Raw genomic sequence first — 16,247 nt, 5'->3', positions numbered from 1 at the left:
CTCTGTGGACTGGTCTATTCTGGACATCTCACACAAATGCAACCACACAGTGTGTCTGGCTTACCACACTGAGCATCATGCTTTCAAGGTTCGCCCTGTTGCAGCTTGAATCAGTGCTTCATCCCTCTTCGCTGCCAAAGAACATTCCTTTGTACAGATAGGCCACATTTGTTTATCCATTCATCCACTGGTGGATGTGGGGGCTGTTTCCACTTTTTGGCTATTGTGAATAATGCTATGAACATCCAGGTACACATTTTTGTGTGTGGACATGTTTTCCACACAAAATGCTTTCATTTCTCTCGAGTACACACACAGGTGTGGAATTCTTGGATCATGTTAGGACCATGTTCACATTCTGAGGAACTGTCAGGCTGGTTTCTACAGCGGTTACACCATTGTACATTCCCACTGGCATCACACAGGGTACTAGTTTCTCAGGGGGCTGCGTTTTAGTGCAGGACAGGAAACACCGACCAGGTCTAAGTTGCTGAGGCAGCACCCCAGGGCACCGGGTGGTGTGGTGGGAGGGCGACAGAGCTGAGAGGTGCCAAAGGTCCATCCATGTCTGAGAGGCGCTGAGGGCAGGCTTGTTCACTGCCAGTAGCGGGAATTTGCTGGTGTGCCCCCTCGTCCACTCTAACACAGACCGGGTCCCCTGCCTGGTTGGCAAACACCTGCCTGAGGAGAGGATCCCTTGGGAAAAGGTACCGTCCCTCATCTCATCCCGCGGCCCCAGCTCAGCTCCCTTCCTCTGCCTCCCTGTCTTCTGCCTCACCCCTACTGATCTGTCCCATCCTTTCCAAAACCCAGATCAGATTCCCTCACTCCCTGGCTTAAAATCTTTCACCCGTACAACTCTGGAACTTCTACTGTTGCTGGCCAGAGAGCCAAGGAAGGTTCTGGAGAAAGGAAGCGAATTAGTCATTTTTGGTGATGCTTTTGGCTGCAGTGTCCTGCAAAGGAATTTTCAAGGAAAAGACTTCAGCCCCCTGAAAGGCTCTAACCCCCACCCCCTCAAGCAGAACATGGTGCCTTTTCAAGCTGTTTTATGTGCTGAACTGTTTTTGTGTGTGTGCTGCTAAGAAGAAATCTAAGCATTTTTTAAAAACCCACCGATTTACCAAAAGGTGGAAATACTCGGCATCTGAAAAATGGATAAACAAAATGCGGCCTATTCATACTACAGCATATTCTTCAGCCATGAGAAGGAATGGCATGCTACGAGCCGGATGAACCTCAAAAACATGATGCTGAGCAAAAGAAGCCAGACACAGAAGACCACATCCTGTGTGATTCCACTGACACGAAATGCCCAGGAAAGGCATATCCAGAGAGACAGAAAACCAACTGGGGGTCGCCAGGGGTCCGGAGGAGGGGAGAACAGAGTGACTGTTAACAGGTACAGGATTTCTTTGGTGGGGGAAATGCAAATGTTTCAGAACCAGAGGTGATGGTTGCCCAATACTGAAAATATAATAAATGCTACTTTCTTGTTCACTTTAAAATGGTTAATTTTATGTTACATGAATTCTATGTCGTTAAAGAAGAAAAGGAAAACACAGACTTAGAAAATGAAGGCTATGCCCTGTGGCAAGACACTCATGGTGCCTCCCTTGGGACTGTGTTCTGTGGCTTCTGGAACACACCAGCCCCTTCCTTCTGTGCCTTTGCCGGGGGTGGTCCCCTGGCAAGACCACCCACCCCGCCCCTCCCTGTGGCCTTGTCAAAGCAGCCAAATTTCCCAGCCCTCAGGACCCAGCAGGAGGGGCTCCTCCTCTGTGCAGCCTCCACTCTTGCTTCTCTGCGCTGGCCTGTCACCACGTAATGGCACAGGAGGGTGATTTTTCCCACTCCATCTTTCTTACGAGGCCAGAAGCCCCATGAGGGCCAGTGCTGTACTCCATTCATCTCTGTAACCCTGTGCCTGGAACACACCGGGTGCCAGGAGGGGACTTGGACCTCCCCACTCCAGCCCGCGCCCTCGGATGACTACAGTAGCCCCTACTTCCTCCCTGGTGCCTACGGTCCATTTTCCAAGTGGGATCTTTCCAAGGCCAACTCAGATGGTCCTATTCCCCTGACTCAAATCCTGCACGTGCTCCCCACATCCCTTGGGACTAAGATTTAAGTCTTGGCTGTGGCCTCAGGTCTTGTGTGGGCTGGCCCCACCTGCTGCCCAGACTCATGTCACTGTCCCCCCACCTTCCTCGTCCTGCCTGGCTTTCTAAAGCTTCTTGTGGGCCTAGCTTCCTCCCACCAGAGGATCACCACGTTTGCTCTTCCCTCTGCCAGGAACACCCTCGGCCCAATAGTACCGTGGCCCAGTTAACACTCTGCCATCTTCTCAGTGCACTCCTTCTTCCAGGAGGCCCTTTTCCAACCCATCACACTGGCCACATCCCCCTCTTAGGGCTACACAGTGCCCCTTAGGGGTACACATTGCAGCCCCCCTGTTACATTATACATTTATCTATTGGCTGTTTGCCCAGCATCTGTCTCTCTAGGACAGAGGATGCACCATGTTGGTTTTACTAATCACTGAACCCCCTGCTCCCAGACCCCTAGGGTCCGACATCTTCTCCCAAGAACATCTCGGGCCTGGAACAGAAATAACCCATGGTGGGCACCTGGATCGGACGCCAGCTGCCTCCCCAGCTGTGGGCACAGGACATGGGTACAGTGGGTGGATGAGAAAGAGTGAGTGTGGGTGAGTTTTAACAGTGAAGATCATGCAGAGGTCCCAGGTCAGGGAGGAGGAGAAATATGTGAATGGATGCCCCACCCCAGTGGCTCAAGTTTTGGAAGAAGGAGAGAGAAAGTGTGTGGGGAAGCAGGAGGGAGAAGTGCAAAGCTGGGAGAGAAGGAGCCAGCATTTGGACTCCTAGAGGGGCATTTACTTGAGGCCAGACACTGTGTCTTTGTAGAAAGTCTCAGCAGTCCCCGGCCAGAGCCCAGGGCCCTGCCTGCCTGCTGGGGCCGACGTTGGCCAGACACACCCCAGGGCTTTCAAGGTGGCCATAGTGGGGAGGATTCTGCCCCTGGGACTGCAGCCCTGACCCCAGGACCTTGAGGATACTGGTCTCCCTCCTGGAGCCAGATGCCCCCCTAGGAAGGGAGGGGATTGGCAAGTGGGCGATTCCCAGAGTCTCCAAGGTTAAGCCTGAGGATTCCACATTCTGGCTCGTTTTTCCTGGGTCAGAACCCAAATGTCAGGCCATAAAAGGGGCCCAGGAGCTCCTGAGCACATGAATTGGGAGCCCATGCCCCTAACCCTGGTAGCTGCCCACACAGCAGATGTGAGATTAGCTCAGCCGTCCACTCTGGAGCCTGAAGAGCCAGCAGATACGAATCCCACCTTGGAGACCTCAGCTTTAACTCCCACCCCTGGCACCTGCCCTGGTCCTCCTCCTGCTCCACCTGACATGCTCTGAGAGCAGGAATTCCAGAAGGGACAGTAGAATCTGTGGAGAGGAGCTACCGCTCTGCATAGTAACACAGGACCTGTCTGGAGACAGAACTAAAGCTACAAGATGCAGGGGCCTCCTGGTCTGATGTGTGTGTGACCAAGGCTGAGAGGTGGCTGTGGGTGAGGGACAGACCCGGCCATCCCCTGACTCTCAGGCCCAATATCTGCTTCTCAGATGCCCGCCTGTGTCCCGGCCTGTCCTCGCCGGCCCGCCTCAGGCTGTCCCTCTGCTCGGTCAGTGGTCCGTCCCGCCTTACCACGGTCGCCAGGCTGGGAATGTGTTTGACCGAATTCTCGACCTCCTCTTCGGTCACCTCGACCAGCGTGCAGTTCTCGTCCTCCGATGGCAACGGCTCCGCCCCGTGCCTCGTGACCCAGGGGTGTAGCTTCAACGAATGACAGGAGGGGTGAGGGGCAGGCGGCCAGCTCGCAGAGGCCGGAGAGCAAAACCAAGGCCCTGCCAGCGAGCAGAGCCAGGGAGGAAATGCGGGAGGGCAGAGGTGGTGGCCTGAGGTCAGGCATGCAAGAGAGCTGGCAAGCCAGGCAGAGGGTGGGGGGTGAGCGAAATGCGAGGAAACGTGGAAAAGACAGAGAGACAGAGAATGGGAAGGAGCCACCAGGCCGGGGTATGCGCCAGACTGCATTCTCCAGCTGGCCCAGGTCTTGACAGAAGTGATCAGATTCAGCATCTGCCTTTCATGGTGCCCAAGGAGCACCCATCACCCCTCAGCAACTCTCCTTCATGCCCGGAAGGCTCTGTTCAGAGTAGGCAGATCCTCCCCATTTCACAGAAGGGGAAAGAGAGGCTTGGGGAGGCACAGTGAGACCACTTAGAAGGACACAGTCAGGAAAGGACCCAGGCAGGGGTCTTTCCCATCCCACTACCCACCCCTGGGGTCCAAGCCCTTATCTGTAACCATTTGGCCTCCCTCTCCTCAAATGCTAGTTAGCTAGATGCCTAGGAGTTCCTGAAGGAAACCTCTAGATTTCTTAAAGAGTCAGATATGTGCATGTATATGGCATTGGCCAGGGTGTAGTGGGTGCACAGGGGTCTCTCCTGACAGTGCTTTCTGCAAAAAATGGAATTCAGCAGGTTCTGGGGGTGTCAGATTGCTCACTAATTTCCTTCTACCCTCACTGAGATTCTTCAAAGGGATGGAGAGGGTCAAGGAAAGGGCCCAGGACTTCAGCAGCCAGGGTGTGGAGCACACAGAGGCCCCAGTCTGGAGGGTGGATGCCATCAGCCCAAGCCAATCGGAATGAGCACTGGCTGCCCCACTGACAGCAGATCCCAATTCTACAATCACAGTGAACATGAGTACAAACCCTCCTCCCCACACCCCGCCACCACCAGCACCTAGCGGCCCAGACACTGAGGGCATGGGAGGGCAGTGGTGCCAAGAGGGCGCAGCACTGTGGATGGAGGGGCGTGGGGCCTGGCCGAGGCAGGGTTGAGCCAAACAATTCCAAGCAGAGGACATAGGCCAGACCCCTGGTGCACATCCCATGGCAGAGCGGTGGCCCCCAGGTACCTTGATTTCTGGCACCACAATCCTTGATTCTGGGTTCTTGTCCAACATGCGGGTTATCAGGTCCTTCAAGTCCTCAGCTATGTCAGGCCTGGGGGTGGAAGACACATCAAGGGTGGAAAACATACACAGGACCACCAAGGGCTTGGTGAGGAAGATGACTTGGGACAGACAGGCAATACTCACTGATCTGGAAACTCCAGGGCCTGACTCTTGATCTTACTGTGTAAACACATGATCCGCTCGTCCATGAACGGGCACTATGAAGAGAAGTCAGGGACAGAGTAGCCGTCACTGGCTGGCACATCAGTCTGCAAGGGCTGCCACGTGCTGGCGTCACTCCACATGGGTTACAGCAGAGAAATAAATGTCCCTGTAGCAGCCCAGTCTAGTGAGGAAGCACTTCCCATGCCCCCAAGTTCTAGAAGAACCAGGAATGGACTTCCAGAAGGGCTAGAGCCCTTCCCAATCACACTGTGACTTTCCTCTGTAGCTGTGCTTTACTTTACCTACTCATACAGAAGCAAATACTCCTCCCCACCCACCTGCCCAGGAAACAATAAATACTAAGAACAATACATAAGATGTAGCAGCAACAGCAGTGACTGGTGAGGGCTTAACCTGGCCCAGGCACTGTACTGACGTTTCTCAGAACCAATACTTCATTGGCTGCCCCTCTGCCTGAAATGTTCTTCCCACCAACAACTACATGGCTCATTTTCTCCCATCATTCTGATCAAAGCTCACCTTCTCAGGGAGGCCTTCCCGAGCTCCTATCTAAAGCACACCGTTCCCCTCAATGCCATGTGATTTCTCATCAGAGCACCTATGCCTGACGTTATATTACATTTGTATTTGCTTATTGTTTAATTCTTGCACTGGGAACATCAACTCCAAGAGGGCAGGGATTTTCATCTGTCTTGCTTCCTGCTTATTCTCCAGGGCCCAGGAACATCCCTGGTGCAAAGTAGCGTTTTGATAAATACCTGTTGAGTTAATGAATGCTTAAATTATTTCTGATGATGCTCTCAGAGCCTTAAGAAATAATAAATACTCTTCTCATTTTACAGAAGAGAAAAACAGAAGCTCACAGAAGTGGCATGTCTTAAGCAGTGCAGAGCTGGGATTTAGTCTAGATTGGGCTGACTATGAAGCCTGTTCATGCACCACCTCCCAGGTGACAATCAATGCTCTCACTCAGTGGAGGACCTGACCCAGGAGGAGGAGCTCAGGTATCGTGCTGGAAAAAGAAGCCTTTATGTGGGGTGCTCAGAAGGTTGGAAAAGGTCACAGAATGGGACCTGGTCCACTCCTGTCCAAGGAAAATTATTTCATTAAGAGCAGTTACTTGAGATCAGAGTTTGGATTACACAGGTATATCCATTTGACAGACTCATCATTAACCACTTAAGATCTGTACATTTCATTGTATGTAGATTTTACCCCAAAGCGGGGGTGGGTGGGGTGGGGGTGGGGTGGCGATGGGCAGGTGAGAACCACAAAAAACTTATGAGCTCTGGCTGATGACTGCATCCTGAAGCATATGGAGGAAGTGTAGAGATCTTAGCAACTTACTCTAAAATGCATAAAAAAAAATAAGGTTGAAGAAGGACAGACACGTGATAAAGCAAGCAGCGTGAATTGTTTATGGTAGAAGGCAGGTGTGGCTGTGTGGGTGTTTACCACAGTTATTTCAACTTTGCTATATGATTAAAAATTATCTGAGCAAACACTGGTAGGGAAGATATTATAAACTATGACACCAGTTTCTTAAGCTTTCCTCAACAAAGCCACAAGTTCATGGACAGGAAAAGTCCACGTTTTTATTGCTCACATAATTAATCTGAACTTCAGAGTTAAAAACTGAAGTTCCTAAAAATCAATAATATAAAACAACAGAGAGACAAGACAGAACTCCCTAAATCAATAATGACAAATGGATTTTCACTTCCATTCCAATTCTATCCCTCCACACAACAACTTCTGGGAACACTGCTGAGAAGCACATCAAAGCAGTCCTAACCTCAGGAAGAAAGAGGGCAGCTATTGATTTGTGATATGGGTCTCTCGTTCAGGACTGGGAAGAGAGCACATTTGCGGTTCTTGCCCTAACTTCATCAACTATTTACCACCTCTGGAACCTCATGCTAATTCTTCTATTTTAACAGATCATTCTTCACAGATATGACTACTACATACAGGCAGGTACATTTGGAAAGCCATCCTTTCCATATTCAGGTCCAACTGTGGAAATGGAATGATACAACTCAATGAATAAGCAGTCTCCCTGCAAGGGTAACTATTAACCACAGGGCCGCCTAGCAACACTCAGGACACAGGACACCCCACCCTGTTACCTGACCAAACACAAAGCAGTACAGCGTCACACCCATGGCCCAAACATCCAAAGCCTGTAAGAAAAAGAGAGCTTCGTGTAAGGGAACAGGGGGCACTGAGGGGTGTCTAATGCTTCTGCCCCGCCAAGAATCAAAGCTTCTTGCCTTCCTCTAAGGAATCACCCCTTCTTGACTCCTGATCCAGGGAGTTAAGGTGAGACTGATCCCACCCCACTCAAGCCTGGCCAATAAAAGCTTCACTTCCCCCAGCCATTGTGATTGGCTTAAGGATAGGCACATGACCCAGGCCTGGCCAATAAGAGCACCACTTCCCCCAGCCACAGAGATTGGCTCAAAGATGGGCACATGACCCCAGGCTGAGCCAATCAGAGCCAACCCCAAGATTTTTGCTAGGACTCTTCAGAAATAAGAATGTTCTTTCCTCTGAGGTTGGTAAGCTGATAGAAAGTAGCCTGGAGCTGTAGGTGACCCACCTACCTGGGCAGAAAACCAGTTCAAGAAAACAGTTGAGAGATGGAGAGATGGATTTCTGACTGAATCCCCGTATCTAGCCAAGCCGGATGCCACTCTTCATCTACATGATCCAGTGGATTCAGTTTAAGCCAGTGTGAGTTGGATTTTTGCCCCTTAAATCAACAGAGCTCCGCATCTCAGGCAGGTCCACACCTACCTTCCCAGAGAAGATCTTCCGGGTCTCTGAGAGCGACTCAGGTGCCATGAAGGCAGGTGTGCCCACGGTGTTAGAGAGAAGCGCATCACTGCCCTTGAACTCGTTGCTCACGCCAAAGTCGGCAATCTTGATGTGGCCATCTTCTCCCACCAGCAGGTTGGAAGGTTTGATGTCCCGGTGGATGATCTTCTGGTAGTGTACTGGGGATAGGGCGGACACCAGACGGGAGAGGAGGCAGGAACACCATGTGAGGAGCTCTATGAGGGCCCACGGAATCCAGAAACACAGATATGGACCCCTCTGCTCTCTCACAGCCCCAGGCCTCTCCCAGCCTCCCCCTCCCAAACCTGCTGGATGCCCACAGCTTTAAAAGATAAGGGAGAAAGAGTGTCTTTAAGGAAGTTCTCCCATCTTCAGAAAGAAGTTGTGGAACACTGACTGCCAATAATAATTAGTAACTGCCTGCTAGTCTAAATTGTGGGTGCCGACGGTGCATGGAGAGTTTCTGCTGAGTCTGGCTGGCTTCCAGCTAGAAGTCTCAAGACTTGTGACAGTCAAACATATTTTCACCTACTAATGCCAACACTCAACCTGCTCACCACACCAACAATGACTGGAGCCGATCCAATGGAAGTGTGGGCCACAAAATAGGATTGGGGACTTGCTTAACTTGTTCCTGCCTGGATGTCAACCCATAGGAGAGAACAATCCTACAGTCTGGAAGACTCAACTGCATTTCTTTGGTGGTAGTGGTGATGATGATGATGGTATCAGTAATAGGGCCAGCAGGGCGGCACCTGGGTGGCTCAGTCAGTTAAGTAATAGGGCCAGCAGCTCCATTTGTTGAGTGCCCAGTCTGGGGCCTAGCCCCATGTTAAGTGCTTCTCACGGACCCCATTTAAATCTCATGACAATACTACGTGATAGGCCAGGTTAAAGGACAAAATGTTTAACAACCAGAAGCAGAAAGGACACCTGCCAATCTGAACTACTAATATGTACTGGCTGATTTCAACCTGGTGAGAGATACTTTATTCCCATTTTACAGATGAGAAAACTTAGGTTCCAGGAGGTTTAACAGGATCCCTATCCCAGGGCCACTGGGAATAAGGGACAATGCGAATAGAGCCCCTAACAGTGCCTGGTACACACAGAAAGTGCAAGGGAAAATGGCCACTATCGCTATTGCTCTTAATTTTTGTGGCAGAAAGAAGGGTTTCTGCTCATCAAGGGCATGGCTTTCCACAGCTGTCCACGACTGCATCTCAGACAATTCTGTTTCCCACCCATCTGCCTGCACTCCAGGAGGGAAATTCCACTTTCTCACTTGCCATCCACTAGCTGGGATGTTAACCACCCCTGACTGAGATTCCTCCCACAGGCCCCCGCTTACGGTACTCTATGCCTTTGATCAGGTCCTGGAAGTAGAAACGGGCCTGGTCCTCAGAGAGTGGTTTAAGGGTGGGCACTTCCATCACAGGCCTGAAAGGTCAACACATGCATGAGAAGCAAACCAGACACACTGGCCTTTGCCCTCTTTCACCAGCAGAACCAAGCACCACCTCACTCAAGAAGCTCCTGCAGCTCGAGAAGTTTCAGGCGTCATACCCACCAGGAGGGGGGACACTCACCCTTGGTTGACCAGCTCAAACACTGTAGGGAAGAGAAAGGGTAAAACTGTTACATTGGGAAACTGGAAATCCACCTTCCTCTTCCTCCTCTACCTCCCAAATGCCCATAAAAACACCAAGAAACACAGAAATGAATATTGGGGCCGGGGAAAGGAACAGTCCACTCAGCCCAAACTGGTCAAGGTCTTACTTAGGAGACTAGGGGTCAGAGATTTCTGATGTCCCTGGGACCCCCAGTCTGGCTGTACTTTTCATCCTCAAAACAGCCAAGGACCTTACAGCCAGGGGAAAACAAAGCAGGCAGATGGGACACAGGTGGGGATGGCTCACGGGCTCCTTTCTTCTCTCCACTCATACCTTGGAGATTCCAGGCATACAAGTGATACTAAACTATGTCCTCTTAAGTCAGGTCCCGAGACACCTTATGCCAAAGAACAGGTCTAAGAGGACACAACCCAATTTCTCTTTACTTAGACACAAAGAAGTAGCCCTAGGGGTCTTCAGAACCCCTGGAAAGTTTGGGTTCAAGAAACAAGAACATGTTTGGTTCAAGAAACTCCCACCTCCTCCACACTGCCAGGCTGTGTCAGGCTACAGACCAACAATGCTTGTAGATTCTTCCAGCTCCTCAACACCCCACACTTGGCACCATCAGACTCATCCCCGTGGCTCTCGATCCAAAACAAGACTTGGAGCAAGAGGTGGGGGTGGAGATTTCCTCACCCTTCAAGAGCCCATCCCCTTCCTCTTAAACAGGTCCCTGCTTGGCTCCCATTCACGCACAATGTGCAGACGACTCCCACTGTGTGAGCTTCTTCCCAGTCCTGTATGTGTGTGGGATCCCCGCTCCAAACCACCAAGTTAGCTAAGCTGTGTTCAGGGAATGCACAAGTTGTTGTTGGGGCTTTTTGTTTTGTTTTTTGCATTTTTAAAAACAGAGGTGAGGGGCGCCTGGGTGACTCAGTCGGTTAAGCGTCCGACTTCGGCTCGGGTCATGATCTCACAGTTCGTGAGTTCGAGCCCCGCGTCGGGCTCTGTGCTGACAGCTTAGAGCCTGGAGCCTGCTTCAAATTCTGTGTCTCCCTCTCTCTCTGCTCCTCCCCCGCTCATGCTCTGTCTCTCTCTCCTTCAATAATAAATAAAAACATTAAAAAAAATTTTTTTTTTAAATAGAGGTGAAATTTCCAAAACATAAAATTAACTATTTTAAAGTTTACAATTCAGTGGCATTTAGTGTTCACGGTGTTGTGCAACTATTGCCTCTACCTAGTTCCAGAAAATTTTCACCCCCTCAAAAAGAAACCCTGTGCCCATTAGCAGCCACTCCCCTCCTCCCAACCCCTTCCCCCACAACCACTAACCAGATTTCTGTTCTACGGATTTGCCTTTTCTGGAAATTTCACATATATGGAATCATATGCTAAGTGACCTTTTGTGACTGGCTTTTTTACTTAATGTTCATCCACACTGTATCACGTGTCAGTACTTCCTTCCTTTTTATGGCTGACTAATATTCCACTGTGGATATGCAACATTTTGTGTATCCAGTCATCAGCTAACAAACATTTGGGTTGTTTCCACATTTGGGCTATTGTGAATAGTGCTGCTATAACATTCATGTGCAAGTACTTGGGTGGATATCTGTTTTCAGTTCTTTGGGGTGTAAATACCTAAGAGCAGAGTTACTAGGTCATGTCTCATAGTTATTTTAATTTTGTCCTGCTTGAACAAACATAACTGGGACCATGAAGCTGTCCTTTAAGAAGTGAAAAATTCACACAGTGAATTTCAAACTCAAGTGGAAAAGGACTCTGGAGCTGTCTGTTGTTCTGAAATCATCTACCCACTTTGGAGTTTCTTATAGAAGAAACCAAAAGGTTGTTTCAAAGATCTCCAAGGGCTAAGGTGGTTGAGGGAAAAGAGCCAGCTCCTCAGATAAAAAATAAAGCTTAGGGGCGCCTGGGTGGCTCAGTCAGTTAAGCATCTGACTCTTGATCTCAGCTCAGATCTTGATCTCAGGGTTATGAGTTCAAGACCCACGTTGGGTTCCATGCTGGGTATAGAGCCTACTTAAAAATAAAAAAATAAAAAAATAAAAAAATAAAATGCGGCACCTGGGTGGTTCAGTTGGTTAAGGGTCTGACTTTGGCTCAGGTCATGATCTCATGGTTCATGAGTTTGAGCCCCGTGTTGGGCTCTGTGCTGACAGCTCAGAGCCTGGAGCCTGCTTGGGATTCTGTGTGTGTGTCTCTCTCTCTCTGCCCCTCCCCTGCTCGTGTTCTGTCTCTCTCTCTCAAAAATAAACAAACATTAAACAAAAAAAAACTTTTTAATAAAATAAAATAAAAAGGAAGCTTAAAGGTTCTGACCAGAAAGGAAGTTAACTCCCTAAGGTCCTTTCCTGGCTTCAGGCTCATCAACCAGTGTTGGGCAAACCTGAGCTGGGGCAGATCTGCCGTGGCTTCAGGCTGTGGTTAGAAACAAAAGCAATGGTACTGAAGGTAAGGTGTCCACAGACAGGAGCTCTGGTCCCCTCAGCTCCGGCCTATCCCACCTTCATTATGGAAGACTTGACTTTCAAGAGCTGCTTCATGAATTTCTGTGCTTATTCCCAAGCACCATAATTTAGTTGGCCTGGAAGAAGCCAGCCTGTTGAAACAGGTCTATTTTCAGTCACTAATAGTTTAACCCCCTTCTACGGCTGAACAATGGGTGGGGAGTTTTTAGCCTCTAGAAATACTGACCACACTATCTGGGGGTCAGGCCTGCAGCTGTAGGACCCTTGCTGATACCTGCTACCCAGTCTCATGTGCTACCCTGTCTATCCTCGACACACGTCTGTGCCTGGAAACTAAAAACTAACCATGTCAGGACTTTCACTAGAATCACATACCCAAAGTCAGGCTAGCTCCTTTCTACACTGCTGCCTCAAAAAGAGAAAAACTCTGTCGATGAAGTTGCCTGATTCAAATGGCTTAGGAAACTCCTCTTTCAAGCTTGGGTCAGGTTCTTTTTATACTCATTCAACTCTGCTCAAAACCCTCCAATGGCTGCCTTCTTGCTCACAGCAAAAGACAAAGTCTTACAATGGTATAAAATGTCCTCTGCCATCTGTTCCCCACTGTCCTGCACAAATGTCACCCTGGTGAAGCATCTCAAGGAGCCACCCTATTTCCCAGTCCCCCAAACTGGAACTCCTGGTTCCCCTGACCCTGCTCAGGTTTACTTTTTTTCCATGGTGTTGTCACCTTCAAAGGCTAAGCATAATATTTAAGTACGACGGTGTCCATCTGTCCTTATGAGAGCAACAAAGTGCCCTGAGGGCAGAGTGTTCTTTTTTGTTTTCTGATAAACCTAGAACAAATTATGTTTGTTGAATGAACAACCAAACTCCCCAGAAATAGACAAAAGCCATGCAGAGTCCTGTCAGGAGCCCCAAGTGAGCAAACTGTGCTGGGAATGCCATTCTGGGACAAAAATTATCTTTTATATTTTATGACATCTGCTATAGCTCCCTAAACTTCACTCATTTGCCTAATATGTTTATCATCTGGCCATTATGTACCACATAAACTATTATTTGTTTCATATTTTTCTTTAAATGACTCAGTTTAAAAACTCTGAGCTTTATCCTGGGTAATGACATCCATGAAGTCAAAAGTTATTGTGCCACTATAGTTTTTCCTACACAATGGTAAATTAAATCTAAAAAGGTTTTTTAAATGTCTATCCGTGTATCACTTAAAATCATCTCATATATTTAAAGTGGTGATGGTAGGGGCACCTGGATGGCTCAGTCGGTTAAACATGCAACCTCAGCTCAGGTCATGATCTCACATTTGTGGGTTCAAGTCCTGCATCAGGATCTCTGCTGTCAAATGCAGAACCCACTTCGGATCCTCTGTCTCTCCCCACCCCCCCCCATTTATTCCTCCCCTGTTCATTCTCTCTCTTTCAAAATAAATAAACTTAAATAAATAAACTTAAAAAAAATAAAGTGGTGATGATACCACATTTGGGAAATATTGCAAGTCTGTATTGTTCAGAGTTTAATAATGTTTCTTTCTCACATAATTTTTTAAAGTTAACATCTGATGTTATTTACTGTGTAGCTTCTAAATTGTTTCTTCAGGAAGGTTTTTAAAGTTCTAAAATTTGAGGGGCGCCTGGGTGGCGCAGTCGGTTAAGCGTCCGACTTCAACCAGGTCACGATCTCACGGTCCGTGAGTTCGAGCCCCGCGTCGGGCTCTGGGCTGATGGCTCAGAGCCTGGAGCCTGTTTCCGATTCTGTGTCTCCCTCTTTCTCTGCCCCTCGCCCGTTCATGCTCTGTCTCTCTCTGTCCCAAAAATAAATAAACGTTGAAAAAAAAAAAATTAAAAAAAAAAAGTTCTAAAATTTGAACATGGAATGCACACTAGATGCTCTTAGGGAAATGAAGTTAACTTTTTCAAATGTAATAATGGTATTGTGACCACCTAAGAGAATGTTCTTATGTGAGATGCACACTGAAGTATTTATGGCCTGAAGTGTCAAGATGTCTGCTAATTTACGTTTTGGACAGTTCAGCAAAAAAAAAAAAAAAAAAAAAAAAAAAAAATAGAAATGGATGGGTGCATGGCTAGACTGATACAGCAAATATGACAAAAAATTATTAACTGCTGACTCTGGGTGGAAGATATACAGGCATTCACTGTACTATTTTTTCAGCTTTTCTATAGGCTTACATTTTTCATAGGAAAAACCTGGAAAGGGGAAGAGGAGGGGGAATGAAAAATAAAATGTCCTAAGCTACAACATTCTCTTGGAACTGAACCACAGCAATTACATGAGGAGAAACTGAGCTGTTTTCAAACCACACCCATTCAAACCAGACCCCAGATGACCAATCACTCCTGTGCAACATAAGATTATCCCAGGATCATCCTCATGCTCATCCAGACTTCTGGATTCTAGGCTGGGCTTGGCCACGCCCACTCCCCTCACCTCCTTGGTACCCCTCCCAGCTGTCATCTGTACCCACTTGAAATGCACAGGCTCATATGAATGCCCACCAAGCCAAGTTGCAAGGACATATAACTATTGATCATGCATCCCTGGACCCAACAGTCTGCGGTCCAGTTTTGAATTAGTCCTGCCCTTTCTTCCTTCATCAGTACCTACAGTCAGGGCTCCCCCACATCTTCACCAGTTTTTAAAAATCAAGTCTCTGAGGACATGCCTGAGTCCTTCTGTTTCTTTGTGCAGTGCCCTCCAAGCCTCCGAATGCCCCACTGTGGCCTCTCAGGCTCTCCAACCTCACCCCCATCCCCTCTCCCTGGTTTACCCTGTCCCACCCACATTCTTCTCAAACACACTAAGCTCTCACCAGCCTCAGAGCCTTTGCACTTGCTGTTCCCTATGCCTGGAATGCTCTTCCCCAGATGTAACAGGGCTGTGTCTTTGACATTCAGGTACCAAATCATCACCCCGTATGTGATGTGGCCCCTCAGTCCCTCTCTCTCATGTCATCCTCTTTAACCTTCTTCAGAGGATCTACCTGAAGTTAACTGGTTTATTTAGTTGTTGACTATCTGTCTTCCCTGACTAAAATGTCAGCTTCTAAAGAGCAGAAGCCTCAACTTTCTCACTCACCAATGCATCCTTAGTGCCTTGAACCTGCCCAGCATTAGCAGGTGCTCAATAAATATTTGCAAATGAATAAACAGCCCCCCGCCCCATAAAGTCCCAGCAAGCACTCCCTTCTACCTCCTGCTTCAAAGTAAGGCAGCAGCCTCACTCTGTGGCTCACTGTGGGGCCCAGCCTCAGCGGGAAAGGGGAAGCTGTCTGTCCTTGGTGGGAGATGCCAGGGGCAGGGGTTGCTCGAGAGGACCCCTGAGCTTTGGCAGGTGCAACTGCCTGAGCAGGAGCAGAGGAAGGCAAGGGCTCTCTTACCCATGTACAGATGGTCCTCGTTGGGGTCATCCAGGACCTATTGGCACAGCCACATGGAACAGGCCGGAAACACAGAGCAGGGGAGAGGAAGAGAGGGAAATGATATGAGCAGGGGGGAAGCAGCAGCCACGGGACTGCATTTGCCACCAGAAGGGCTGTGCTTTCCACTGGCTTTCCTGGTTTAGATGAAGGGCACAGGAAAAAAAACAGTGTGTGCGATCCAAATGGCCATCTGGAAAATAAACACCTTCTAGCCCAATCCTCAAGGGTCCAAAACCTCCCCCAGAAAGGAGATTACAAAAAGGAGAGGAAAAAGTCCTCCCCTGGGAAATGGGGGCGCCTGGCTGGGTCAGTCGGTAGAGCATGCAACTCTTAATCTTGGGACCATGAGTTTGAGCCCCACGTTGGGAGTAGTAAATTACTTTTTTTTTTTTAATTGTTTTTAACTTCTCCCCTGGAAAATGTCTCAGCTTCAATAAGAATCCCCCCTCTCTCCTAGGAGACAATGGACTGATCCACAGGGTGAAAATTCAAATCCTGTCTGGGCTCTTCTGACTCCTCCATGAAGAGCCCCCATGACCTCCTGCCCCTGCAGAAAAGGACGTCTCCCTGCCCAGAACATCCATGGCACATTCTCTCTGTCCTCCTCTCATGGCCA

General features: G+C 48.8%; 1 protein-coding gene across 4 annotated transcripts in view; it reads right to left on the bottom strand.

The window, feature by feature from the left end:
* CAMKK2 (calcium/calmodulin dependent protein kinase kinase 2) overlaps window positions 1-16,247 on the bottom strand; it is a 47,675-nt gene that overhangs the window by 7,761 nt on the left and 23,667 nt on the right. For 2 of the 4 annotated variants that reach the window (XM_086681647.1, XM_086681649.1), the window contains exons 7-14: window positions 15,590-15,626; window positions 9,657-9,678; window positions 9,419-9,507; window positions 8,026-8,225; window positions 7,356-7,409; window positions 5,185-5,258; window positions 5,002-5,089; window positions 3,727-3,855 (exon numbers count right to left, since the gene is read on the bottom strand). In XM_086681647.1, coding sequence (XP_086537773.1) covers window positions 3,727-3,855; window positions 5,002-5,089; window positions 5,185-5,258; window positions 7,356-7,409; window positions 8,026-8,225; window positions 9,419-9,507; window positions 9,657-9,678; window positions 15,590-15,626 — 693 coding nt within the window. The remainder of the gene's footprint in view (window positions 1-3,726; window positions 3,856-5,001; window positions 5,090-5,184; window positions 5,259-7,355; window positions 7,410-8,025; window positions 8,226-9,418; window positions 9,508-9,656; window positions 9,679-15,589; window positions 15,627-16,247) is intronic. The other 2 variants (XM_086681648.1, XM_086681650.1) reach the window with 1 other exon arrangement.

Source organism: Puma concolor, chromosome D3 (assembly GCF_028749965.1).
Source record: "Puma concolor isolate L17-30 chromosome D3, mPumCon1.1.hap2, whole genome shotgun sequence".
Lineage (NCBI taxonomy): Eukaryota > Metazoa > Chordata > Mammalia > Carnivora > Felidae > Puma > Puma concolor.
Note: the sequence above shows the minus strand (reverse complement) of the source record. Positions and strands in the feature narration are given on the sequence as shown.